A 27,454-nucleotide genomic window follows, 5' to 3' on the forward strand; every position below is an offset into this window, starting at 1 on the left:
ATGGGGCTGGACTACTTCCCTAGAACAGGTAGGGCGGGTTTCTATTGTTTCCACAGGTGCTATGAAGAGGAAGAGAGAGAGAGAGTGAGAGAGAAACACGCAGGAGGCTATAAGACAGTAAGAACAGGAATAACATGACAGAAAGAGGCAAATTTAAAGGAAGGCAAAGAAGCCGGTGGAGGAAAAGAAGCTGACACGTGTGTGAAAGAACAGCAGGTGGATTGGACAGGAACCTGGATTACAGACAAGGATCTTTTTAAAGCATATTTTTATTAAGGAAGTTCCTTTTCCTTTTGAAGGACGGCTAACCAGAACCTGTACAGGTGGACAAAAAGGATGGGATGTTTACCCATGCTTTCTTTTGCTGAGGGCTAAAAAGTGGGTCAACACCTGTGAAGAAGCTGAAAGGAGCAGCAGAGACTGAGGAGGTTTTGTCCAACTAAAAGGGAGCACAACGGGGGACAGGAAGATTGAACTGGCTGGAGACACAAGACACAGAGAATGCAGAATTATTAAGAAAACAGTTTTAGTTTTTAGTCCCTGAAAACAGGCACAGTAGATTTTTCCACATTGCTGCTTAGTCCTACACAATGTGTAGGCCTACACTCTAAATTGTTCAACTTTTAGACCATTTTAAATGTTATTTTGATAATGTTGGCGAGGTAAATGGATGTCAGGCACTTTCTAACCTTTTGAATAGCACCATTTTACAACTTGACAAACAAACTTTCTAAACACCAAACTGGTTTTACAGGCTAAATTTAACCTGCTGCTGCAAATCTAGCCCGGTGACCAACTGTAGCTTTGACTGAAAGGAGAAACAGTTGAGTGTGCCTGTATTCAAGCTTAAAGATAACCCGGTATCTATTGGCCACAAGGTCCACACATTCCAAGTGATCTACAGGACAAGGGGAGAGCATTTCCTCCATTTGTGAGACATTCACATCCACAGAAAGACACTGCTGTACCTCCACCATGCAGACCTCAGGAGCTGAGCATGATGACTCTTTTGATTTCCTGTTTAAGATCATCCTGATCGGAGAGTCTAATGTAGGGAAGACGTGCTTGGTTCAGAATTTCAAGTCAGGGCTTTTCTCAGAAAGACAGCAGAACACCATTGGAGTGGATTTCACTGTACGGACCGTGGACATCGATGGGAAGAGAGTTAAGGTAAGCGCTCTGTGTCTTTTGGAGGGTGTGTGTGTGGGTTGAGGTGGTGATCAGAATATGAGTCGTAGAGCATCAAATCACCAATATGCAGACCTTTCTGAGCAACCAGCCATAGATTCAGAACACAGTGAATGTTGTTGTCACTGAAGCAGAACCCCTCATTATGCCCCTGTAATACCTGCTGAATGCCTCGACCCTTATCATGGGTGTTGTGGAGTCAGCTGGCTCTGACAATGACATGCTGCTTAGCCCTGAAACATGCCTTTTGGTAAAATGAGAAATGAAAAGTATGGTTTGAATTTGAAACTGTCACCCCTGTCCGATGTGATGAACTTTTCTTGGTTTAGGGATAAATGACACCACACACAGGTGACCGGTGTCCTTAGGTTGTTTCAGTTCGACTCAGTTCAAAAACCAGTCAGACCAGCTGCTCACATGAAGGACCTGTCCTTCAGGTTGCTTTGCTCAAGCTTTTGCACAGACATAAATAAACCTGGAATGACTTTGCCGTGCCATCATTAAGATAGGAAGGGATCTAAATGATTTGGGTGGACAGTGGTTGTTTCCGCATACATCTAAAGTCAGTCTGTTACCTGAGTACATCTGGCCTGAAAACCCATCAGTTCATAGTGTTGATCATTGGATCGACACAGGTGTTGCATTCTCTCTTACTATATGGGTAATGATGCCCAGAATGATCAAATATAGTCATTGATATATCAAAATTGACCACCATTTTATTCTGTTTCTGTTCATGTCACTTGTTTATCTGTAGATTTGTCCTAGATTTGTCCTAGCAAGGAGCAAGGAACACTCACACCTACACCAACTCTTTTGTTCTGTTGACAAGCCACTTAGATGACTGCAGAATCAAAAAATCATCATCCCCACTCAACAGGTTGGTGCCTGTTGAGTCTAAAGGTTAGAGAAGCAAGCTTGAAGGTGATCGGTTCAATCCCCGCAGGGTGAATCTGGGTTCATTACCACCACTGAGGTGCCCTTGAGCAAGGCCCTTAACCCCAACTGCTGCAGTGGAGCAGCTTTGTGGCCACCAGATTAGACTGTGGTTGTAGCTGACATCTTCCAGGTGTGAATATTTTCAGGGCATTCCTGAAAATAGAGAAAATTCCCCCACTTTTTTAAAATAAAGGTGAAAAAGAAAACGAACAAGTCATCAATCAACTGAACTTTAATTCGGGAGGAAAAGATAGCCGAAATGTCTACGTCACATTAAGTGACGTGTTGTGTTTTTATGAATCAGTTGATTAGAATATAAGGCCACCACAAGGTTGTAAAAATAACAGAATAAAGTCCAACGAATGACTGTTCCTGTTCATCTGTTTTGTTCTGTCAACAAAACTTAAAAAAGGATGCTTTGATTTTGTTGTTAAGCTGCACACGAGTAGTTCAAACCAGCAACACTGGCATTGAAAAATTGAGCCGGTGAGTTTAGATTGGTTGCCATGCCACGTTGCTCAGATGCTCAGGGAGTATTGTGCAGAGGGACACAGAGCTCCACCTAGTGTGTGTGTGTGTGTGTGTGTGTGTGTGTGTGTGTATCAGTAAACAGTCTTATTTTGTTGTCTTTGTCATTTTGTTGTTAATGTGCACATCAGCCAGACATCCATTCGTGTATATTAAACCCATACAGCTGTTACAGCTGATTCCTTGTTCTTGACTGTGTCTGTGTAACAGATGCAGGTGTGGGACACGGCAGGTCAGGAGCGGTTTCGTACAATCACCCAGAGCTACTACCGCAGCGCTCACGGCGCCATCATCGCCTATGACATCACGCGACGCCCGACCTTTGAATCCATGGCTCACTGGATGAAAGAGGTGGAGCTCTATGGAGCGAGCAATGTAGTGCTGGTTCTCATAGGTGAGTGTGGATCTGGCATGTTTAACATGTGAGGTGCCTGAATACAGTGTCTGTGTTTTTGGAAGTTATTTGTATCAGAGGGTGGACAAAATAAAAGAAACAGAGAGCGGAATCAAACTAAACTTCTGACCTTAATTGAACTTAACTTAAACAGCATCAAGCGAGTGAATCTGCACACAGAGCAGCAAGCACTTTATCGGTTGTGTGGAAAATTTGAACATTTAAATCACTGGATCAATTTTATTACAACAAAAGGAATTTAAACACATGGCTGGTAACATCACACTTTGTTTTGCAGCAGTACTGACAGTACTAGCATGCAAATTAGGCGCACTGATAATCATTTTAACACAAATTTGGTGATGCAGACAACTTTGTTGTTTAAGATAATCTTGAGGTATTGTGTTTGCATCTCTCAGCTCCCTAATTGTCTCCATGTAGGTAACAAATGTGACCTGGAGCAGGAACGTCAGGTTCCGTTTGAGGAAGCCTGCAATCTGGCAGAGGAGAAAAACATACTAGCCGCACTAGAAACATCAGCAAAGGTAATGAGAGTGCTTTCGCATGTAAAACACTAAGGAGATGGCTAAAATCTAAAGTTCTCTATCTTCTTCTTCTGTGTCAAGGAGAGTCAGAATGTGGAAGAAGCCTTCATCATGATGGCTAGAGAGCTGATGTCTCGTAACGGCCTTAATGTCCAGCAGGAGGACTCAATAAGCAGCAACACACCTCAACTTCTCCTCCGGTCCAACTCTCGGGCTATCGTTGGCTTAGGAGCTGCCTACACACCACCAGAGAAGAAGACATGTTGCTGATTCAAATGTGGACAGATGAGAGAGGGAGGAGGATGAGGGTGAAGGACACTTTTGATCATGAATGTTGGAGAAGAAGAAGATCCAAAGATGCATGGATGTTGAATAAGGCCGGCAAGGCCCTCAAGATTCTTTGCATTGAGGACGTTTCAAATTTTTGGAAAGTGTTGAAAAATCATTCAGTATAATTCAGTAAGCTTCTGTAGCTTAAACTGACCCTAGAGAATTGTTAGCTGGTGCTACAAGGACGCGTTTAGAAATGGGGACGTCAGAGACAGTGTGTGATACACTGGGTGAAGTTACAGGAAACCAATCTCATTTATTTCAACTATACTTGGACATTATTTTTCTCTTGGTGTTTGACTGTTACTATTCCTTTTTTAAGTTTGCACTACCAAAATGAATCGACATCTGAATGTAAAATCTAAGGCATTTTCTTATGGTGGTTATAAAACACTTAGGCATCCTCTACACCTGCTGGCCTCAGCCACGTTCTGCAAGTTGTATTTTGTCAAAAAAAAAGCTGTCTTCATGCTTCACTCTGCTGTGAGAACTTTTAGAAAATGTGGGAAAGACTATTCAATGTTATTATGGCGCATAAGACTCTGTCTTCTTCACCCAAGTGACCACTTGCAGTGCCTGTATGGCGAGCTGTGATCCTCTGCTGCTGTGCTCTGGTTGACAACTTTTTGGAAAACCTGCATGCAAGCCAGAAGACTGTGAATTATAAATATTTGTTTGACTTCAAAATAATGAACTTACGTTGTCGTAAATGTATATATTAGGCTTTGAATGTCTTCCTGAAATCCTCCTGTCGACCACCAAATTGTGAACACTAGAGGGCACTGTGCTGTTATACATGACCTGAAGCTGCAGGTCGGGTGCTCATTGCCTTCGACAATAAATCAAAAGGTGATTTAAAACATCCGTGACTGCACTATGACACGATTAATTGAGTGCAAACCAACATACAACCCAGCAAATCACTTTTCAAATCACCATTTAGGTTGAACTTTGCCAAAGTCACTTCCTGCCAACACAACACTCAAACTAAAGTAACCGACGAGGCTTACATCCAGGATGTAATCTGCCTCTGTGTGTCTAATGCCAAATTGGCAGGCCTTATTCAAACACCAATCTGGAGGTCGTGTTGCAGGACTTGCACTGATTGTTATTTTCTTACACTGACACACAGTTGATCTGCCTGATTGATTGATCTGCTCCCTATATACAGGGATGGGTCAAATGCAGAAGTCAAATTTCGTGTATATGTATATGTATATGACAATAAAAAGGGTTTCTATTTCTATTTAGCTATGTGGAACTATTTTGGGAACAAAGTGTAGCCCAAATCTGACAAGCAATAAATGGTCAATCTATGACTATAAAATCATTTTATTCATCTTCAGTTATTTATTACTCATTGGAGATAAATTGTGGTGTGTGTATTATCCCTTCACTGACAGCAGGATTATGCATTATCCCGGTTTTTAAAAACCGGGCCAAAAGCATGACATGCCCATAAACAGGAATGAGGATCTGCATGATGACAGTTTCAAAAAGAAGGAAGTTGGCTTTTTTTTTGTTGGTCTACAGCGCACTGAAGACTTGTTTCCTGCCATGCATCCAAATTCCCTTCTTGGGTGCACGTTAAACCTTCTGAATGCTGAAATGTATAACCTGTGGGAGTTTCAGGGAATATTGGATTTGGATGTTTTCATCATCATCATTGTTAAAGTCAGATTTCAGGCCAACTCATATGACCTCCATTAAAACAGAGTTACTGTATGACATCATACATCTGCAACTTGTCTTATTTGGTGGTTAACTGATGGCAGTGCGGGACAACAAGTTCGGTACGTCTCCCTACACTTTTACCTTCCATCATCGTCTGTCTAAACAAATTTTCAGAAAAAATAAACACAATTTTATTTCCAGAAAACAGGTAGACAACGTCGTACATCAATAAACACAAAAAAGACCAAAAAAAAATGCTTTTTATGAATAAAAAGAAAAGATTATCTGAACTCAATAATAAAATGACTGTAACAGAGAAAATGCACCTGCAGTTCATTGTGTAGGGAATTCAAAGAGACGTCTTTGTGGAGGTTATTAGATCTGATACAGACTGGGTTGGGAAAGCTCTGCAAAAATAAATAACAAAAGCTCCCAAATCTTTGTTTATAGGTCAATTTAGCAATACGGCATTGAAATGAATAATCTTTATTAATTATTTAATGACCCCCAAATCAGTTTTTCTCTTATCCAAACAAGATGGAAAATAATTATTTATATCATTGCAGATTGTACTATTACTGGTCACATTGTTTATCCAAACATCAAACTGAGTCTACCTTTATTAATCCATTTTTCAGCCTCTCCGCAGACCTGCATTTTAATCCAACACTCCTTTGACCTCTATACTAAACCACACCAGTCTGATCCACCACCATTCTAACTCAGCCTGATGATCTCAAACCTTTTGGGCTTTTTCTGTTGCAAAGGCTGAGGCAGGTGATCACCCTGCATCTCATCCGTCTCCCCCGCCCCCTCCTGTGCATCGTTCTCCACCCCCCCCTGTCCTCCCTGTCCCGTACCTATCCCTCCATTTTGTTTATCAATGGGACATTCCCCGTTGTAGGTCTTGACGTAATCCTCGACTCGCCAGCCCCTGAACTCCTGCGGCTCAGAGCAGAACAGGCCGGTGTAGAAAACGCCGGGGTGGTGCTTGAGCCAGTAGATCAGGTAGTGGATGTTGTAGTCACAGATCCAGGGGTTGTTCTCCAGCGAGAGCTTCCGTAGGAAGTAGAGGTCCTCCAGTACGCCATACTCAAAGTAAGGGAGGCTGTTATTGGATAGGTCGAGCTCTCGGAGGTACAGCAGGCCTGCAAATGCAGCTGGGAGAGGAAAAAAAGTTGAGCAAAATAAGTTGGCATCTCATACTGCTGCTTGGATGCTAAGAAGGTACACATCCTAAAGACACGGTGCAACATTACTATTCACCTCCTGGCCACCTGGCAAATGTAAGCCCAATATTCACTCTCTTCTTCACTCTGTAATTGGTGTCCACCAAACCCTGAAGGGAAATATCTGACTCTTATAACTTGAGTTAAAAAGGTGACTGTTGACGTGCGCAGAAGGTTCCAGACATTGTTATCAGTCTGTGTAAAAATGGGACAATGGAGACTGTTTCATGCTGACCACTAGACCTGGGCCTATAGCTTTGATCTTAACTGAGCGGAAGAGAGGAGGGGAGGAAAATGAGAGGAGGAGGAGCAGGAAAAAAGTGGAGAATGTGTGGAACATATGAAATATAGAGAGGATAAAGACATGCCTGAGACAGAGGGATGAAAGAAAATGAAAAACAGACGCTGGGGACGATAATCTTTACGAAATGCATTTTCAATCATTGTAAGTTACTGTTACTGCATTGTCGTCATTCATCATAAAGATGACACAGATAGATGGAACTATAGGAGAGTAAGGAGGAGGGATGGAGCCCTTGTTGAGCCTTTCCTGTCTTATCTCTCGACTCATGAGACTCATGACTCTCCTGTTAATTGCTTTTTAAACCACTATGGCGACAGGAAGCCCAGTGTGGTATACTTTCCTGGTATTTTCCCATGCACTAAAACGTAGAAGCAACATTCTCTGTAGAACATATTCAGTTGCAGTTTGCATGTATTTTTTCCTCCCTTTTAGTAAGAGACCCTTGAGCATCAATAGTAGTGTAAGTCCACCATCCATGAGAGAAACTATTCCTTTAATGACCACACTTCCCTTTGCGTGATTGCATGATTGTTCTCTCCATCTGTACTTCTTTTCAAAGCATCCTTATCTCACCATATTTTAAAACCACTGACGACTTTTTGTCCCAGAAAAATTGCAAGCAAAGAGCTCTAAATAACACCCTAATCTCCAAGTATTTTAATCAGCTCTCCCACACGGATCGCGGAACCATACATCATAACACCCACTGAGGATAAAGCTTTAAAGCCTGTCATCTATTTTTCCAGCTTCAATGCACAAGCTTTAACACAAAAACACGGCCCTCGTCCAGCTTTAGCAGGAGTGATGAATTAGGGATTTACCCCCCAGGCTTGCCTCACTCTGGGCTGACGTGGACAACAACTTTCCATAACAGATTTCAAAGTCTTTGGTCACCATAACTACAGATATCACTGTTGCATAAGTCCCACAATTACATAATTGGCTGCTGCTATGTTGTTGCTTAAATTACAATAACACAAAGGGGAGGCAAGAGAGCAGGATCTTCTACAACGGCTTGAAGAGTGTTACGACTTTTATTTTTTTTTGCAGAGTTTGGAGCTACAGATGGGTGGGGTCCCCACATTACAACAATTTCTAAAATGTCACGTTATTAGTCATAGGAAAGTGCACTAAATTGACCTTCAAATATACGGTACTCTCCTGTGACTGTCTAAATTGTTTTTTTTGTTTTTTTTCGGGGTTAGTCCTTCAAGGAAAAACCACAGCAATCTGGCACAAACATCGTCCAAAACCAACAAGGAAAGACGAATGCAAATAATTGTGCATTTCTTTGTAATAACCCCGTTGTGCCAGAGCCAGAGTGTGACCAGAGTGAGAGAAAAAAACATGAATGTAAAGGCATGGCAAACAACCTCTTAAAATGTATTCAAAATATTTTATTTTACTCCAAATGTGTAAATGATTAGAAGGAGCAACCATGATTGTAACCATGTGTCACAACACATCATTCATTTAAAAATCATTAGTTTCCAATGCAGCCTTGGACACACTGGGGCTAGCTGCAGTAGATTGTTTACATGTGTTGCAGTCTAATAAAGACAACTACAAGGTTTTGTAAAGGATTTCCCTCCCGGGCAGGAAGACATAAACCCAGACATCATTAGCCTGGAGAGAGTAATGAGTCTGCACTTTTATAATGCAACTTGTACTGAGGCAGAATTCAGAGCATATTTGACTTCAGTAAAATTGATCTTTTGGACAGTAAATTATCTTTTCTTTCCCTGTTGAATTTTCCTCAACCTTTCCTTGATCTCTATTTTGTTATTCAGTGGTTTTAAAACGGGCCATTTTTGTTGTTTGTGCCATTATTTTCATCATTGTCTTCATTGGGTCCTAACCTCTTTGGCGATTGACAAAGAAGAGTCTATCTTCAGCCCTCATCAACAGTAGCATATGTCAAAATGTGAGGAGTGGTTCAACCAAAGAGGGATTTTTTTTACTTTGTCCTATTTGAATAATTTTTAGAAGCACGAAGATGGAAAGTCCAGTAATTCTTAGGAAAATATATGAGAGTAAAAGATTACCAAAATTCTGTGTGTTCTTCTACTTTTTCTGTGTGTCAGATTTATCTTGCGACCCCTTGTTGTGGTGTTGATCGCCACGTTGGTAACCACTAGTTTGTCCCATGGTTGGGTCGCTTTCATCAGACTGGTAATGTAGCAGGGACAGATGTACAGGTAAAAAGGTAGTTTAACTTTTGACAGGAACTATGTCATTGGATCTTGTTCTATGACTTTAATGAACACCTGCCAGCCAATCAAGTATCTACGTGGCCGTGGCATAATGCACTGAAGTGCCCAGATGCATGTGCTCAGGTGTGTGTGTGTGTGTGTGTGTGTGTGTGTGTGCGTGTGTGGCAGTTGTTTTTACCTGTGTCTAAATGGTGCAGGCTGTTGCTGCTAAGGTTGAGCAGCTTGAGGTCTTTGGACAGCAGGAACTGTTTGGGCCTGAGATGTTTGATGGTGTTTTTGGACAGATCCATCTTCACTATGTCAGATGGCAGTTCAGACGGAATGTTGTTCAAATCTGCAAAGAAGGAAAGACAGAGAAACATCATTTCTGTAACTGTGAAAGGGGCTGGAACGACAGAGTGCATATTTGTAACGATAAAGATGAATTCCTGTATTCCTGCTGCTGTAGGTTTACAGGATTGAGGCCGATGAACTCGGCATACAAAGAGCAACACTCCAGAATCAGCAGGAGAGCTGGAAATCTGTCTGCATCATTATACATTTTCAAGATGTTGTGTGGGGTTGTATGCAACATTTAACCGTTTCAAGATGGATGGAGTCGAGTGTGACAGCATGTATGACAATATTTCACTTCTGTGCCAGGAGGGAGAGAGTTTCCACGCTCTTTCAGTGTTTCCATTCTCACACGCACATCCCCCCCCATCCCAGTAAGAGTGTTGTTGAGGACTCTAATGTATGAAACAGTGATTCCCACACATTCCCATTTCGATAGCAGATCTGTTCTGGAGATTTAAATCAGACACTAGAACACATTTCCCGACGATGTTGGGATGGTTAGAATAAATATATATCACTATCAACACGTTTTGTCCCAAAGCTAGAAACAACAGAGCTGAAGCTTAAATCTATAGATTATTTGGAGGTGCAGACAATGAATAGATCCAGGTTTGTGTCAAGACTCCAATTGCACAAGTTCTGGCAGTTGGGAGAAGCAGTAAAAGTAAAAGAAAACAGGCATTTCAATGGATTTTGAATTGCTTCTTGACGGTCTTTACACTTTTTTTCACCTGTAAAAATATGCAAATTATCTAAATTGGAGGTCACATCTGCCGTGCCAATCATGATGCAATTCTGTTTTAAACTGAGTAGGAGGCCCCGGCAACCTAGTATCATCAAAATGAACATGGTTGATTGTTGTTTAAGCAGTTTGCAAAGAGGATGCAGTTGAGAGGAAAAAGGATTATGTTTCGCGGCGAATACTAACTAAGATATAATTAAACAATGTTGATCTTTTTATAAAATCACTGCTCTATTTTGTAGATATGTGTGTGGCTGAGCATTCATGCATACACATGCATTTGGACTAGTTTCCGGCATATATGTATTTACACAGACAGTATGATCGTCTCAGAAGAATGCTTAGTGGCCCTTTTTACAGAGCAGATGTTGCAGTCTTTATGCACACGCTTTACCGCCACAGATGTTGTTGTTATTTATCAATGGAGGCATTGTGCCATAAATCATAACTGAATAAGAAAATATAATCGCACGCGCACAGCATGCACACGGATGTAGCCGATGCACTAAGGAAATGTAATTATTCTTGCTCAGTGATGTAATGCAGTGATGGCTGATGAGTGTGCAGCAGGCAGAGACATTTACGAAGGCAAGAACAGACTTCCCACAAGTTATCAGTCCTTGAAGTCTAAAGGGAATCCCACCCTGCCTTAGGTGTACATGCCTGCAACTCCTTCCAAGCAGCATTTTCAGATTAGAAAGCGCTGGCATTCAGACTCAAATTCCTGGGCTACCTTGTGAGAAATCTTGGAGCCAAAACAGATCCTCTCTGTCCAAGAGGGATACGTCTGTGGTCTTCTGTGTTTCACAGAGAATGAGGATAATCTCTCACACGGTGTATTAAGTAGAAACAGTAGGTTTAGACTAGATAAGTGGTGTCTGTGACCAGTGGGGCCCATTTTCTTGATATGCTGAACCAAAGACGGAAAGATTATCTTTCGCCTTATCTTGATTAGCCATGTTGCATGTCTGTTTTAACTCTTTTTGCATTACTTCCTGAAGCCAAATGTTTTCAGGAAGTTAGATGTTTTATCAGGAGCGTATGGGTATCTTGGGATTTTTAATGGAGAAACTGTTTCCTATAACATCTGTCCCTCTGCAGACTGCTGAATGAATAAACACACAGAGAGGGGGAGAAAGAGAGAGAACACGTCAGGAAACGTGAAAGTAATTTATTCATAACTGGGTTTGGACTGGATTTTTTTTTTTTTACTGAATCTGCTGAAGTCATTATTTCAGGGCACATGTGAACATCTGCCCCTCTAGGATTCGTACTTTGCTACGACCTGAGAAACTCTCTGCTTGTCTCGTCTCATTGGACAGTTGCCTATTATATTTCATTTACATTATGGAGTCTCAATTATAGCGCCTGCTTTATGTTAAAGTGACAGGTTTGAGTGACTTCCTGCAGTAATTTAGTCCGTCATTCGCCAAAACATCCTATGGAGGTTCCATTATTAGTTCTGTGGGCCATGCATTAGTAAAACACAGGGATTAAGTATTGCAGTAAATGCACAGCAGTATTTACATAGTTTGAACCGATAGAGCTGAACTATTTCCATGATTTAGTAAAAGTGCAGAACATTAATCTGGACGTATATCTACATATCCTGCTCTGGAGGGTGTGGGTTGAATGTCTTTTCTTTATCATACAGTCTATGAAACTAAATCAAAGTTTTTCCAAAGGTTAAATTTATAGCAAGCATAAATAATGATTCCGCTTGGAGCAGGTGTTGCAATATTGTTTCCTGCTGTTTAGACAATAGAAAAGGAAGCAGTTCATTTTTTACTGCGCTGACATAATATACTCTGGGGTCAACTGTGCATTGTGCTGTGACTTTTTGTGGTTTGGATACACACCCCATGTGTTTTTTAGCCACTAGAATGGTTGCATTAAGTAGCACTGAATAAGTTCACATTCAATATTTCATCTGTGTGACATATTAAGAATGTTCTGTTACATAGATTTTGCATGCTGTTATGTTTGGGCTTCATGTAATACACATAACTCTCTTTCACCATTCAGACAAAATATAGAGGCAGAGGTGAAGCCGTTTCTAAACATGCTGACAACTCTGTTTATAAGACATCACGATTACAACAACCAGATTAGTGCCTATGTCCTCCCTGATGGTCTTGAGAGTCATGCTACAATTTTAAAAGATGTTTATTGCCTTTAACTCACAGGGACAAAAGAACAGAACAGAACAGGCTTCCATATTAGACTTTAAACAATCATGTATGACAGCCACTTGAAAACTTGAGCAAACGTAAACAGACTCGTTTGGCTGCACAAGAAGTTACATCTTTGTTAAAAGAGTTACAAACAAGCAAAACATGTATAGGCCTATACCCTCCTTTCTGCAAACCTGGATAAATCAATCGAGGACCTGTCTTGCCCAGGGCTGAGTACATCTAGTTGCCTCTTTTTGCTCCATGTCACCATGACAATAGTTACTCGGGAATAACAAAATAATCAAAATATAATCGATTTATTTTCATCCAAGGTACATCCGTCCCGGAGGTAATTGCCAACTTGCCGTCAACAATATCACAACAATTGGTTCCAGTGGGATTTCCATGTTGAGTTTTCACAATGTGTCAGTGACCTTTTCACCGCAGGGTGAAACATTTCTCTCGGAAACTCTGAACCTTATATTCAGTTTCATAACTGTGCAGTTCCGAGTGTCGACAGGACATTCAAGCTATTGTAGGAAAGCGTCTTGGCGCCTGGCAGAGTCTGCAGCTAAATCCTGCTGTTAGTAGAGAGTGATGTTTGATGCTGTCCTCTTTCTCATTCATGCTTTCTGCCTCATGATCCAATGACACCATGGTAGATTCTTTTTTTTTCTTTTTCTGCTGACTAACTGCCCGCTGTCTGTGACCCAGGTGGTCCAGGGAGAGCCTGACATAATATTGTGCTCCTGGGCGTTTGTGTGACTGGGAAAGCAGCCAAGTCACCATATATATATATATGAGTCACTTTACTGCTGCCTACTCAAATGGCCTGAAGTTTATATGGAGGATTTATGTTTCTTCTGAAACCAATGATGTCGTGACCTCATGAGCACAGTCTTAAAGGCAAAGTCTAGAATTTGGCCAAAGCAATCAACACCACTGTGTAGGTTTCTGAGCAACATCATGACATGTGTTCGGAACAAACAACCTGACTAAAAGCTCTATGAGGATATAAATAAGAACATGTGGTTAAATTAAAACTCATCTGGCTCATAATCTACTTTCTAACTAATAAAATACCCCAAAAGGTACTTTGTTCAGTAATTTAATACATGGTGTGTGTTTTTCTGCTACTTTTTTATTCTTATTTTATTTTTATTTATGCTAATGTTACTTTTTATGCGGACATTACCTGCACTGTAAGTTAGCTTCAAGCTAGCCAGGGTCTATAGATGTCTATGAAAAGTATCTTTAAGCTTACTCTGGCACAATACATCAAATAGGTACATTTATGTTTCATATTTTAGACCTAAGTGGTGTATAATAAAAAATACGACATACAAATTAGCTATAGTGGCTTCACTTCTACAATTTAGATACTGGGAGTTCTCAAAGTGTCCGCTGTATAAAAGGGGCTTAAACAGAAGTCATTTGAAGGCATGTTTTGATATTGCCACAGAGTACTCTGAAGTCCACGTTCAATCTTTGAGAAACAGCCTTAAGAACTCGTATATCAACTGTAACCGCTTTGTGGAGCATTGACCTCCAGTGAGAATAATATGGAGCCTGAAATCTGCTGTGGCTCACCTCAGAGAGAAAGCCTTCAAACCAGCGTAAGGGAAACGGGGAGAAAGAGATGGAAAAGGGAAAATATAGGGTTTGGAGAAAGAGAGCAGAGTAAGTTTCCACTCTGCTCTGGGTTTTCTAATTCTTGCCTATATGAAAGAAAAGGAAGTTGGTTCCACCTCCACACACTCATGTTTACCTCCTTATTTGTTTTTGACCATTGTGATGATACTTGACTAATTCCTCATGTATTATTATTGCACTATGTTACAGTCAAACAGCAGCTAATTTACTTTTAAAAGTGCCAATCATGCAATGAAATTAAAAGTTGCAAGGTTGGACAAAACAGGTCAAAATTATCAGCAGATTTTGTGTCTGTGTCTTGTAGCCTGTGTCAAAATATATTGCACCCACATAATGCATATTCTTGAAAGTACAGCTGTAATAAAAATACCACAATCTTTACACAAATTAAAGGTATCCGAATGCAACCTAGTAAATATGAATGCAAACCATGTTGATAAAGATTTATTAAAAGTCCGATATTAGGAAGGTAATATATTCAGTAAGTTTGTTGGACCTGAAGGACAAACACAGTGCATTTTGGTAGGATGAACTGACTGTGGGCATGACTTTTTGTTTCTTTGCAAAACTACTCCAGAGGGCACATTTTATCCCAGGAGAGGAGAACTAGATTAATGGGAACTTGGAGGCAAAATGCATAAAAGTGTCACAGTCATGCAACTAATCTGAGAGAGACAAGGGGTCTACAGAAATGATAAAAAAAGGAAAGTTTACTGAAAGAATGCAATTCAATATGCATTTGTATATCAGTAGTGAAGCCAACGTTTGCTATATTATTCCACAGCATTCCAAACTCTGCCAGCGTCTGTTAAGTGCTCAGACGGGAGTCAACACAATGTGTAATGATGTAATCTATACCTGTTATTAGATTTTAGAAAGCATTGGTTCTGGATGGCAGCGCAGTGAAAACAACAAAATGAAGAGATTCCAAAGCTCAACTGGCATCAGCTCACAGTATAACTATACTTTATGTGCGTCCTTTGCGAATCAAAAGCACAGAGACAATGTATTGAATGTCATGCACAACAGCTGTAGCATATTAGGCAACATTCACACATTCACATATCGCTTTCATGGTGGGGCATGGTTTAGGAGGCAGGATGTAGAGATTTATTATGAAGCACACGAAAAGAAGAAGAGATCTGGAGAGATGGATGGGAGAAAAACAGAGAAACCTTATCTGTGCTTCAGATAAAGAATTGATTCAAAAGTTTTACTGTAGAAAAAGAAAAAAGGGAAATATGTTAAAAAGCCTTCCTTCAGCATTTACACAACACAGGCGTTGCTTTGTGTGCTTTTGGCTTCGCCGTGCTCTGTGAAAGATTTCTTTCTGTGAAAGGCTCTCCATTTATAGATGCGTTCAATTCTAAATTTCAATCTGGGAGCTCACTTGGCCTTGAAACATAGACACAGACAATCGTTCAGTTCAGTGCGCTGACAGCGGACACCATTTGGGGCGGAAGAAGAAGAAGACGACACAGAGAAAACAGATGAAAGGGAGAAGATGAGGGAGCAACCAAGAATAAAGAGCCCACACAAAAGTAACAAAAAGTGATCTGCGCAAAAATTCAGAAATTGTCATCCATGCCTGCTGTCTGTGTTTGAAAAGCAACACTGACACAGTTTTTATGGAGCACTGAAGAAGTTACAGCGTCATTGATTGCAACCTCATGGTGTCGTTTTCACACACAGAGAGAGAACCAGATGTGAAAACTGGAAGAGCTGAAAGAAGCCCTCGCTTTCCCTTCGCTCCATCTCTCCTCCCTGTATTTGCACTGATGCCTGCCTGTTTCCATATTTCTGCAGCATTCTAGACATGCTGACTCATTAAAACTGGAAACACAAACAGGGTATGATGCTGGTGGTAATTACTGCCTTCTAAAATGTCTTGGAGGACACAAATCTGCAGAAAGTTAATGTATGCATGATTCAAATTAGAATACAATACAAAAAGAGATGGTGTTGAACACCGCAACAGACCGACCGCAACAAGAACACAAACACTCCGCAATGCAGCTCATCGGAAGGCTAAACAATGCAACGCAATCACAGCAGGAAGGCTGATGTCAACCAATTTAGGCTAAAATGGAAAATGATGGTCCATGCTTGAAAATGCAAGCTTTTATTTTGACAGAACAGACTACGACCAGCCTGCTCCCTCTCTCCTAATGAAGAACAGATGGCCCCCCGGGTGGCAAACCTGATAAAACAAACGCATCTCTGCTCGCTCAGCCTCAGTGGAACCAAAACATTAGACAGTAAACTAATTCCTGAGCCCAATTTCACTGAATAAGCAAGAAGGACTCGACACTGGAGAGTGCTGAGCAAATGAACAAAAGTACCTTTCATACAAGGTACTCTTCTGCCAGGACAGTCTATTTGTTATTGATATATTTCAGCTAAACACACAATGACACACAATGAATGATTTGGATTTGGCTGCAAATGAACGGTCTTTAGGTGAGTTTACGCCACTCCTCAGAGTCAGTTTGTTTCAAGTTAACCCTTTTCTGTGGACACAGTGCACATGTTTCCTTTTTTATAATCAACCAGCATAATGATTGCTTTGGCTGAATTCAGTTTCAAACAATTATAAACAGGACATGACACAGTGAAGTCACAGGGATACAGAACTTGACAGTCTCACCTTTGTTGCTGCAGTCCAGCAGAGGTTTGGGGAACATGTAGGTGTGGCACATGGACGTGGCCTCTGTCTTCACTTTGATCGGCGGAGGCTTCGGTCGCCCCCCATCTCCGCCCCCGGGCCTCCTGTCCACCTGGCTGTCGTCCGCACACAACAAGTCCACGTTCAGCTTCCTCAGCTTCTGGCCACTCAGCGACTGGGGCTCCACACACTTGCCGTAGTTGCCGAGGTTGCGGTTGCTGGGCACCTGCAGGGTCCTGACCAGGCTGTCCAATGAGCAGCGGCAGCTCCAGGGGTTGTCGTAGAGACGGAGGTAGGTGAGGCGGGTGAGAGGGAGCAGGACCTCCTCGGTGGCTGTTTTCAGTCTGTTGTGCTGGAGGAGCAGGGTTCGGAGCTTGGAGAGGCCAATGAACGCTCCGTCCTCCACCATGGAGATGTGGTTCTGCTGGAGGTCCAGGCTCTTCAGCTGGGTGAACTGGGAGAACATGTTGCCCCTTAAAACCTAAAGGGAGAGACGTAAACTGTTGGTGTTTGTGTATGTCTGTCTCAAGCAGAGCTTTGTCAGACTCATAGACGGACGAGATATTTACTATTCAGCTCTTTAGCTGCTAGATGTTCCACTATGTTCACCAGCTATTCGCTCACTTCTTCTGCGCTGGGCAGCTGCCCACTGAGCCTGAAAATATGGCTCTCGAGAGCGGTGAGGTTGAACCAAAACAGTAAAGATGTGAGCCGTAAAAAAGAAAACAAGAAGCTAAAATGCTTCATAAAACTGCAGAGTCGGGTATTTCTCTGCATTCGTCACTATAAGCGAAACCTTCAAGTTATTTGATCCGTATAAATCTGAAGTGTTAAATACAATCTGCAAAGATTGGGTTTAGATAATGAAATTGCAGTTTTAAAGAATACATATAAATGTTTTATAATTCTATGCAGAATCCAACAGGTCTAAACATTCAGCTAAAAATTAACTAAAATCCACTTTGTTCATTCTTTCCCTCACTACTCATTCATTCAACAAGCCAACTCTTTGAACTTGAAAATAAGGCCTAATTATACTCATTTTCACTGTTCTTTGTAAGTCACTCGTCTTTATTTATGACTTTGCAGGCAAAGCTTTTTTGTTTTATTCCTCTCAACACCTCTGACACACATCCTGTGTGCTCACTCAGACATGCAAACATCTACACACAAATACGTAGCAGAAAAGTCTGTCTTTGATCCCGGAGCCAAATAAATGGTGCACAGATGCTCATGGTATCAACAAGCTGGCAGGGTTTAGCGTCAGAGTAAGAGGCTTGAGACGCTAACGCACAGAATAGTGATGCATTTGTTGCACAAAGCTGTGCTAGACACTTTATTATTGTTAGTGGGTCTCTTTAATAGTCTGCACAAACCTGAATCTTATTTCTTGCCAAGAGCAGGTGGTGAATATCTTTGGGCCAGTGCTGCATCACGGTGGTCAGCTGCCTGTCCTGACAGTCCAGGTACTTGTCCCCTGCCTCCACGTATTCCTTACACTCCTGAGTTTGGCGCCGCATCACTCCGGCTCTGCCTCTGCCCCGTACGCGGCCCCCAGCGCCCCTCTCCACAGCCCCTGACCGAGGGCCTCTCTGGGGCTCAGCTGACCTGAGGAGCAGCAAAAGGACGAGGGTGGCGAGGAGACGCATGATGGGAGAGGGGAGGAGAGACAGGGAGGCCTCTCACTAATCTGGTGAACCTTGGACGACTTGGACTTGTTGGTAGATCGGTGTGACGGGACACGGGAGGCCGGTCACAGCTGTGTGTATGAAGAGGAAAAACAGAGGGGAATTTTTAAAAGGTCTTAAATGGCCACAAACTCCCTCATAGTATAGCTGACAATTAACATTTTTAACTTGGGTGATTTGCAAAAAAAAAAATAAACTTTCAGGTGATGCAGTCTTAACCAAGTTTTGATAAATGTCTGTATGGTTCTAGTTTCTGGAATTCCTCTTTTGAATGTCCCTTGCCTCTAAGATTACAGATACAAACAAAAGAGAAGTGCTGCTTGGCACAAAGTCACGTAAATTCTTTGAGATAGTTGCTTATTTACACAAAGTTCTCTCGCAGCGGAGCTACTAGCTAGCTTGCAAGTGTTGATACAGAGGCAAAGTTACAAGACGAATATCATCAGCTACTACAGTGTCAGTTTGTAGCACAAGGGTTAAAGCAACAGTGTACATGTAAGAAATTGTTACAATTTTCTGCATTTTGCGGTCCACTTTGAATACACAAAGTACCATACCATACAAACATGAACATTTCAATGTTTTCACCCAACATGTACACGTGTAATTGTAATATAAAGGTAACGGTTAAACAATTAATCGGATTGGTGGAATGGAAGAAAACAAAAAGCTGGAGAGTTATATATTCTGAGGGCGAGATTTTAAAAAGTTTAAGGTAATGAAAAAAGCGAAATCATTTCATTCACAAATACAATAAAATGTCCAGGGATTTGTCTTAGTGGCATGTCGAGACATGCTGACAACTAAAATGGTAACACGGCACATGTTGAAAGAATTAGCGGAGAGGCAGAGTGAAAGGAAATAGGGGGTTTGAAGCAAAAGACCTCAGCTAAACCGACCCGGATGCCCTTTCTCTCTACCTTTAGTGGCTCTTGTCACAGCTCTGATTCCATCTCTTTCTCTGTTTTCATTTTGCTGTCTTGCCATTGATGAATCATCCAATTGTAGGATGTGTATCCCTTGCAAAAAAAAACATGTCTATTGCATTTGACAGAATTGTTTATGAATTTATTGTTTAAAAGAAGAGTTTGAAATCTTGGGAAATACACTTATTTGCTTTCTGACTGAGCGTTGGATTGTATTAAAGCTAAAGCCAACCGCCAGTTAGCTCAGCTTAGCATAATGACTGCAAACTGTGAGTGAAACCCAGAGCCTCCGCTTGCCAACTGGCAACTTGTCCCAGCCAGGGAGTAGTCTGGCACAAACCCCCCCCAGATTAAACATAATATATATAATGTGTTAATTAGAGGTGCTGGTAGTCGGGCCAGCTGTTTCCCAGTTTCCAGTTTTTATGCCCAGATATATGTACTGCCTGCCTGCATTTGTGTTATATTTAACAGACAGATATGAGAGTGCTTTAAATCTACCAAACTGTTCATATAAAACCACTTTCTGACTATTTGAATAACAACCCTTGTTGTTTTTTTATCTCTCTTCCTTGCAGCCTTGCTGTCTTACAATTTGTACTGTCCAACTATCATCAGCCACAAATATGAAAATATTTACGGCTGAATAATAAGTAAAACGTGTTTTTTTTTGTAGCCACATAGCTACTTGTTTGGACTCCCTGCCTGCTGCCTATGTGACTGTGTGTGTATTTTCCTTTTGTGTATTTGTGTGAGTGTGTGCATTGTCTGGTTAAAAAAGAAAAAAGAAGTGAGTCATGGGTCCCTTATGTGATCAGAGGCATAAAGGCAAAACCACAGGTCTGCCAAGACACCCTACACACACACACACACACACACACACACACAAACACAGACTCATGTGCACACTGATTCAGTCAAACTGTACCAAACCGCAACCCCCCTCCAGTCCTCCAGTCTGTCTCACAGTGGAACAAGCCCGTCAATGCAGATGGTGTCGTTCCATTGTGAATAACAGACTGGGCATGTTAGCGAGCTACAGACAGAAACAGCTGAGAATGTACCAAAGGAGACACTTTCCAGTCCAGTGAGTGCTCGTCAACTGTCCAACTGTCAATCGTCTCAAATGAAGCAAAGAGGAAAGTTCGATTTCCTCCACTGCAGCCGTCGCATGCAATAAAACTCTTCTAGTGAGCTGTTGCTCCAAACCCAAAAGGAATTGAATAGGTTCATCTCAGCCACCATCTGTCAGTGTCTGTATGATTGGGTCTCTCTTTCTTCTTTCTATATATTTATATACAAGCATGCCCTCATAGATTAATATGTGTGTGGGTCTGTTTGTGTGCACAGGTACAACTACGAGCACACGTTCTTGTGCCTGTGTTGCATGATTGTGCAGCTGATGAGAGACATGTTTCAACACAAGGCAAGACTTGTGCCAGTTGAAACACCAGACTAGACTGGACTGAGGTGGAAAGCATGGAGAGGGTTCTTGAGTGGACCCAGACACAACTCTGCATGTAGTTCTAAACAGCTCGTTTGCAAGATCTATCGGTTCAGCTCAGCAAACACACACTCCACTACAGTGAAGTGTCCACTGGTGTCAACACTAAAAAGAATGAAAGAATTGAATTTCACTTTTAAAAGAAGCTGGTGAAACGGTTCACTTTTATTGCACAGAAAAAAAGCTTGTTAACATTTTCTCTCTCCTTCCCACTATAATCGATGCACCATCTCCAAACCATTTGGACCAGTGCTGGTACTTCTCAGATCTTTTCCACATCACAGCTGTTCACCAGGAAAGGTCCAGCCCTTCTTAAAAAAAAACGACGGCCATGGTCAGCCTGTAATATCCATGACACATTCCAGCTGGGACTATAACAAGCCCAATCAGGCCAAACCCATCCCTGTGGTTCACCTCTAGCCCATACCAGCTCAAATTAGCCCTCCCAGTCTAGTATTATTTCCCAAACCAGCTCCTTCTGGTAAGTCTGTGCCAACCCCCTCCAAATAAACAGTCTCCCTGTGCCTGTAAATATCGAGCAGAAAGACCTCAGGGTTTCAGGCACTTCCAGAGGGATATTGCTTTAAATTCTATGCAGACTGTTTTTTTTGCTGCCATTGCCATCTGTGCTGAACCAGAATAAAGGTTTGTCTGGACATGGAATGTGGCAGCAATATGTTTCACATTTTGGACAATGGAAAAAAACGAGCCGCAGCAAGAATCCGTGGCATTTTCTTATGAAAAGATGGCAGGTAATTTGTTTGCCCTGTACGTGCAAGCGTGAACGATAGCGTTAGTCGATTTGTTCATTTGTAACAGGGGGGGGGGGAAGAGTTTTTTTGGGGGGTTCAGCCACAATTAGCGAAGTGAACCGCCCCACGAGCAGCTCTTTTGGTTGGAAAATTACAGATCTAAGATGAAACTAAAAGAAGGGCGGGACTCCGAGAGAAATTCGCGAATTGGAAATCCGTCTACTGCTTCAGCACCAAGGACAGCGGCGTAGTGATATTTCAGAGCCACGGTAGAGGGCCATGTAGATTCTTACTTGCACAAACCTCAGTCGGATAAAAGATTAATGGAACGGAAACAATGACTTACCTCTGAATGTCAAATATTATCTCATCATTCATATTCTAGCCTTCAGAGCTTTATGTAGTGTCGTATTTGACTGACAGTTTTATCAGTCTGCACAGTTTAGTGAGTGCTAAGAGTGTAGTTTACAGGAATCAGGTCACGCTCGGTTAACAGCATGTTGCTTGGTTTTTTATATTGGGTGCTAATTATCAGACATTTTATGTTTTTTTAACATTCCTGGTTTAATTTCAATACTTTCACATTCCAACCACATTAGGTGGATTTCACAGGGAGACCACAATCAGATACATTTACTTTTACCAGTGAGAGTATGATTATGTCATCAGTTATAATAGAGATTAAGTTTCCAACGTGCACTGAACTAACACTGCATCATTGTGTCTGAAATGGGAGTAATCGTTATCTGGGGATTTGTGTTAAATCTTTGTAATGGCTTTCAAAACCAAAACAGTTTATGCACCAGTCTTTTAGACAAGTAAGGGACAGCAAGGACCCAGCACAAGAGTGCTCTCAATCAAAACAAACCGCTGAATAAATGCTCACATCTGGAGTGTTTCTATGTGTGGAATTTGTTTTGGGGGACTTTGTGCAGAGAGTGTAGACTTAGAACTAAACTCCAGCTGAACATCATGTGTCTCCCTGCTGCACCAGCTTTAGTACATCTTTATCTGAAACTTAACTCCTTTTTTCATTCTTTAGATTCCTGCACTCTTTACACAATCTTGTAATTTGATGAGAGCATTTCCTCTAAAGGCTCAGAGTTTCAGACATAACTGTTTGACTGATTAAGTTACAGACATACATAATATAATGTAGTGGAAAGCATCATTTAACCAGGTTTGGCATGACTTCACTGGTAACATTAGCCAGGCAGAGAGGAAGTTAGACCGCTCTTCCAAAGAACCAAAGGTAAAAGTGCAAATGAGTGTGAATGAAGCAGGGAAAACCTCCACACGCTGAACACATATAAAAGTGTATATTATAACAGTATATTCATGCAAATGTACACAAAGAGAGACAATAACATATGAAATAGACAAATGTTGACACATTCTGCGTCTGTATATGTTTTCTGAACTGTCTCTGGGCTCCAAACGGGTAGTTTGGCCTCAGCAGACCGGAGCGGAAACAGACATGTTGGCCTCTAAAACCATCACAACCCACGTACATCAGGAAGAGGCGGTGAGAGAAGAGACACTCCCTGACCTTCAGATAAATACAGACGGAGGAAGCACACATAATTGAAAACCACAGTGTTTCAGAATGGAAAGTGAAAGACGGAAGGAAAGTCCTAAAGATGAGATTAATGTTAGAAGCTGAACTTACATGGGTCATAAAATATTATGATGCCAAAGGGAAAGGAGAGGGATTTGTTTGGTTTCAGTTTTCACACTGCTGCGCTTCTGTTGAGAGAACACCCAGGGAGGTTGTTTTTTTTTAAATCCTAACCAACTGAAGAAAGAGCCAACAGCATAGTAGACCGGAGATTACATTTGTGGATCAAAAAACAGAGTCCATTCCACATTATATATATACTGTATATATGAAATATGCAATATAACTATTTTTCAACACATGTGTATATAGTTGTCTTGTCTATTCTTTACTTTTATTTGTTCAGCTTTGTTGAACTTGTTCTTAGCTGCTATGTTAATTCTGTTAAATGCTTTGACTCCGACTGGTCCGGTGGTAAGACTTGAATCCTAAACTGCTGGTGAACATCCCTATTTTTTCCCCAACACTGGAGGGACATTACACAATTACGCTAAAACAACTGCACTTATCACATTATTGTTTTCATGTCTTCGTGAACCAAATCATCCAACTGAGTTTCCTTCCGCTTTACGCAGCAGTTTAGCGTCTTTTAGCTCATTGTTTTGGTTTTGCGGCCCACAATTTCACTATTGTTCTTCACTCTCACAGCTCTCATCATGACTGCCGTTTCCTGTTGGGCACGTCGTTTCCAGACAGACACAGTTAGCGACTAGCTGGTAAACATAGCTGAGCATTTAAGAGCAAGATGTTCTCTCAGGAGATGGTGGACACGAGACCGGAGCAAAAAGGACAGTGAATGCTGGACTTACATTCATTTAAATCGTCAGAAACTCAACTCTAAACCAAGGCTGGATGTGTTAATAACAAATTGTTTGCTAACACATTAGCTATATCAACATTATATGGTAATATAATAAGTCAAACTTGCAAGCTTGCCCCCAAGTGGCCAAAAATATTGCTCCTTATTGATACATTTGTAAAGGACAAAGTCCTTTGAAAACCCAATGTCACACCTCTCACCCACAAAACCTTGAGTCAGCAGTCGCTATACCTGCACTGGCGCTCTGTAGAGACTCTCCATGCTCCAATAACACTGGGGACTGGGGATGGAAAGAGTTCAGACCTCCAGAGGAAATTGTTCGGAAACACAAGGGGCCACTGTGTTAAAGAGAGAAAGCAAGAACAAGCAGGGGAGGCTGCAAAAACAAGAATGAGCCCTTTCTCCTGAACTACTAATAGAAAAATGTCAAAAATTCACGTTAAAACACAGGAGCAGGCAGAAAGTCAGTGTGCCGGTCAGTCAGGCAGCTAATTACAGAAAGAAACAGTGACAAAGCCACACGGAGCACTCTTAATTAAAGGTGAGCGTGTTTTCGTCTGCGAGCCAACCTCCCAGCAAGCTGACCTGACTTTCCTCTGGGCTGAATTCCCTTCATGTGTGGAGTGCAAGTGTGCCCGAAGGTCTGTGGCTTGTTAATATGCAACAGACCCAGCATCCAGCTTTAAACAATGAAAGGAACACGAGGAAATAATGACAGTATTGGGTAAAGAGAAGAGGGAGAAGCACGTCTAGCCCTGAATCCAAAACCAGAGGATGAGACGGTGGCAGACATATACTGTGAATGGAGCGAGAGCAGGCGACAGAGAAGAACCCTCAAACATCCCTGAGAGCCTAATTGAAAACAGACATGTTCACTTCTGCAGAAAAGAAGAAGAGAGGCAAGAAGGGGGGAAAAAAAAGAAAATTACAATTTGGTTTCCCACAGAGGGTCAGAGGTGGTAGACTCAGAAGGAGAACCTTTGTGGTTGAAACAGGCCAAATGTGCCTTTGTTTGTGTTCCATATACCCATGAGAAACCAGATTTCTACAAGTCTCTGGAGTCCAGACCATAAGAATAGTAACCGCAACCCTCAAAAGAGGTCAACGTCCCATGCGCGTGCGTTTCTGAGTCCATGCAGCTCCAGTGTGTGTGTGTGTGTGTGTGTGTGTGTGTGTGTGTGTGTTTATGTGTGACAACCTGCCAGCTTTCAGCTGACGTTATGCAGGCATCAGAGTGGTCTCCCCCCTGTTTCTTGGCTGTTTTGACACTAACTACAAAACACTCGGCTCCGTCATAAAAACGGTATGTGTGCCGTAGAGCTGAAATGTTTTAGGTTTATCAATTCTGAGCCAGATTTATTACATACATTTTTTTCTGTTATGTAATACTCTACTGTGTTTTCAGTTTTCTACTCTTTTTTTAATCAAAAAATGTCTCTTGAGTCATGAGATGTTAAGCAGAGCTACACATCCACACACAAACACACAATGTCTCCCCCAACCAACCGGCTATGTCCATTGCTTTGTGTTGGTGCCAGACACATCTGCACCTTAAACACACACACACACTCACACACACACACACACACACACACACACACACACACACACACACACATGCAACAGGCACAGCAAACACTCTCACTCTCTCTCGCTCCTCTCTCTACAAAGTGTTGCACTTAAACTTAACTGCGGCAAGCTGAAACAGCAGAAATTTTAGTAAAAGAGGCTCTCTCTCTCTCTCTCTGTCTTTGTAATCAGAGTGAACTTGCAAGTCAAGCTTTTTCTCTTCCCCAGTTTTTTTGTTTTTTTTTGGAGCAGGATTCCAGAGGGAAACCACACATTGCTCCGCTCTGCATGGATGTGGAATTTTTCTGAAACGTACACAGGGGCATGTAGAAAACCTACAACTATACATGCAAACTCTGCAGGAAGCGCTGCAGCCCTTCTGGCTTCTTCTTTGGTAATATTATGCCCTCAAATTTTTTGAAATCTGTACAAAAGGAGCTGTCCGACAAAACTCCTAAATCCCACCAAATTCATGCTTAACAGGATAAACTGCTGTCTATGTTTTCAATGAACATGAGCCATGACTGTCTAGAATTACTTACAGTACAAGGAGGTTCCAAGTGGGTAAATTAACCCATCACTTTACCAGAAGTGTAAGTAGCTCTGTATGTTGAGTTACAAAGGGAACGTAATGCCTAATCATTGCAGAGTGCTTATAAATCCGGGTGTGTGGGACTACCAGTCAGTTGCATAACATAAACAGCAAGGAAGAATCTAAAATTAGCCGTTGAATGTTGTCTTTGCTCAAGATATTATCTGTAATTTATCAACGTCAAGGTGCAGTGACCCTCTATAAACTTATCCCAACTTCTACAGTAAAACTCCAAATTAGAATTTTGTAGTAGAAAAAAGAGAGCTTACTTCAGCAGTTCCTCAAGTATACTGAGCAGGCAAAAGATGCAACTTCACGGTAATGAATACAATAACTCGTGGCTTTTTTTGGATGGAGGTTTGTCCGATCTTATCTTCACATGTTCAGAATTTTATCATTGGTGCGAAATACATCTAAGCTGCAGGTATTTGAATCAATGTCTGACACTGAACACGGTGCTCTGATGTTGTGTTGCTGCAATGTATCTTTAAATGAAAGTTGTATATATTGTTTTTTTCTGAGAAAAAGAAGGGAAGTCACTCTTCTTGTAAAACCTTCAGAAAATATTGTAAAAGAGGCAGAAATATTACATGCAGTGTAACCTAATAACTATTTCACATTAAGATTAGTTTAATATGCTGTGGTCTTTTCCAAGACTTCAGGGAATCAGATTTTGTCACCGGAAACTTAACTGTGGTGCCAAGCAATACTTGCCAAAAAGAAGAAAAAAATAAATCCTCTTGCGTATTGAATATTGTATCAGGAAGGATTGGGGATTTGCTGCTTCTTTCAGCTGAATAATCTTTAGTAGATAGACAGATCTAATGCACTTTGGTTCAATATGAAGGTTTCAGTCCTACCTGTACAGGGAGAGAATCTGGCTCAGGCTCGTCCACTAGGACCTGCAGATCTCCGGTTGGTCCCGCGTCCCCGGCTCCTAATCCTGTCATGAGCGCTGCATCTAAACCAAGAAAATCTGCATGTCTGCCTTTAAAGTTAGAGCTTGGAGTGAGGGACGAGTGACTGGCTGCTTTTCCAATATCTCTCTCTCTCTCTCTCTCTCTCTCTCTC

The 27,454-nt window shown here is 41.6% G+C and overlaps 2 protein-coding genes across 2 annotated transcripts; one reads left to right on the plus strand and one right to left on the minus strand.

The window, feature by feature from the left end:
• The first annotated feature begins 136 nt into the window (after positions 1 to 136).
• LOC116393421 (ras-related protein Rab-19-like) lies at positions 137 to 5,538 on the plus strand. The gene is made up of 4 exons (XM_031865753.1): positions 137 to 1,170; positions 2,866 to 3,049; positions 3,491 to 3,594; positions 3,676 to 5,538. Exons 1-4 carry the CDS (start codon positions 976 to 978, stop codon positions 3,862 to 3,864), a joined length of 672 nt encoding a protein of 223 aa, XP_031721613.1. The 5' UTR covers positions 137 to 975; the 3' UTR covers positions 3,865 to 5,538.
• Positions 5,539 to 5,765: 227 nt separating this feature from the next.
• Positions 5,766 to 27,454, minus strand: lrrc17 (leucine rich repeat containing 17). The gene is made up of 5 exons (XM_031865752.1): positions 27,244 to 27,454; positions 18,291 to 18,673; positions 16,897 to 17,395; positions 9,523 to 9,678; positions 5,766 to 6,758 (listed from the first exon to the last, which is right to left on the minus strand). Exons 2-5 carry the CDS (start codon positions 18,561 to 18,563, stop codon positions 6,316 to 6,318), a joined length of 1,371 nt encoding a protein of 456 aa, XP_031721612.1. The 5' UTR covers positions 18,564 to 18,673; positions 27,244 to 27,454; the 3' UTR covers positions 5,766 to 6,315.

This window comes from Anarrhichthys ocellatus, unplaced genomic scaffold (genome assembly GCF_004355925.1).
Source record: "Anarrhichthys ocellatus isolate YVR2014 unplaced genomic scaffold, GSC_Weel_1.0 scaffold33, whole genome shotgun sequence".
NCBI lineage: Eukaryota > Metazoa > Chordata > Actinopteri > Perciformes > Anarhichadidae > Anarrhichthys > Anarrhichthys ocellatus.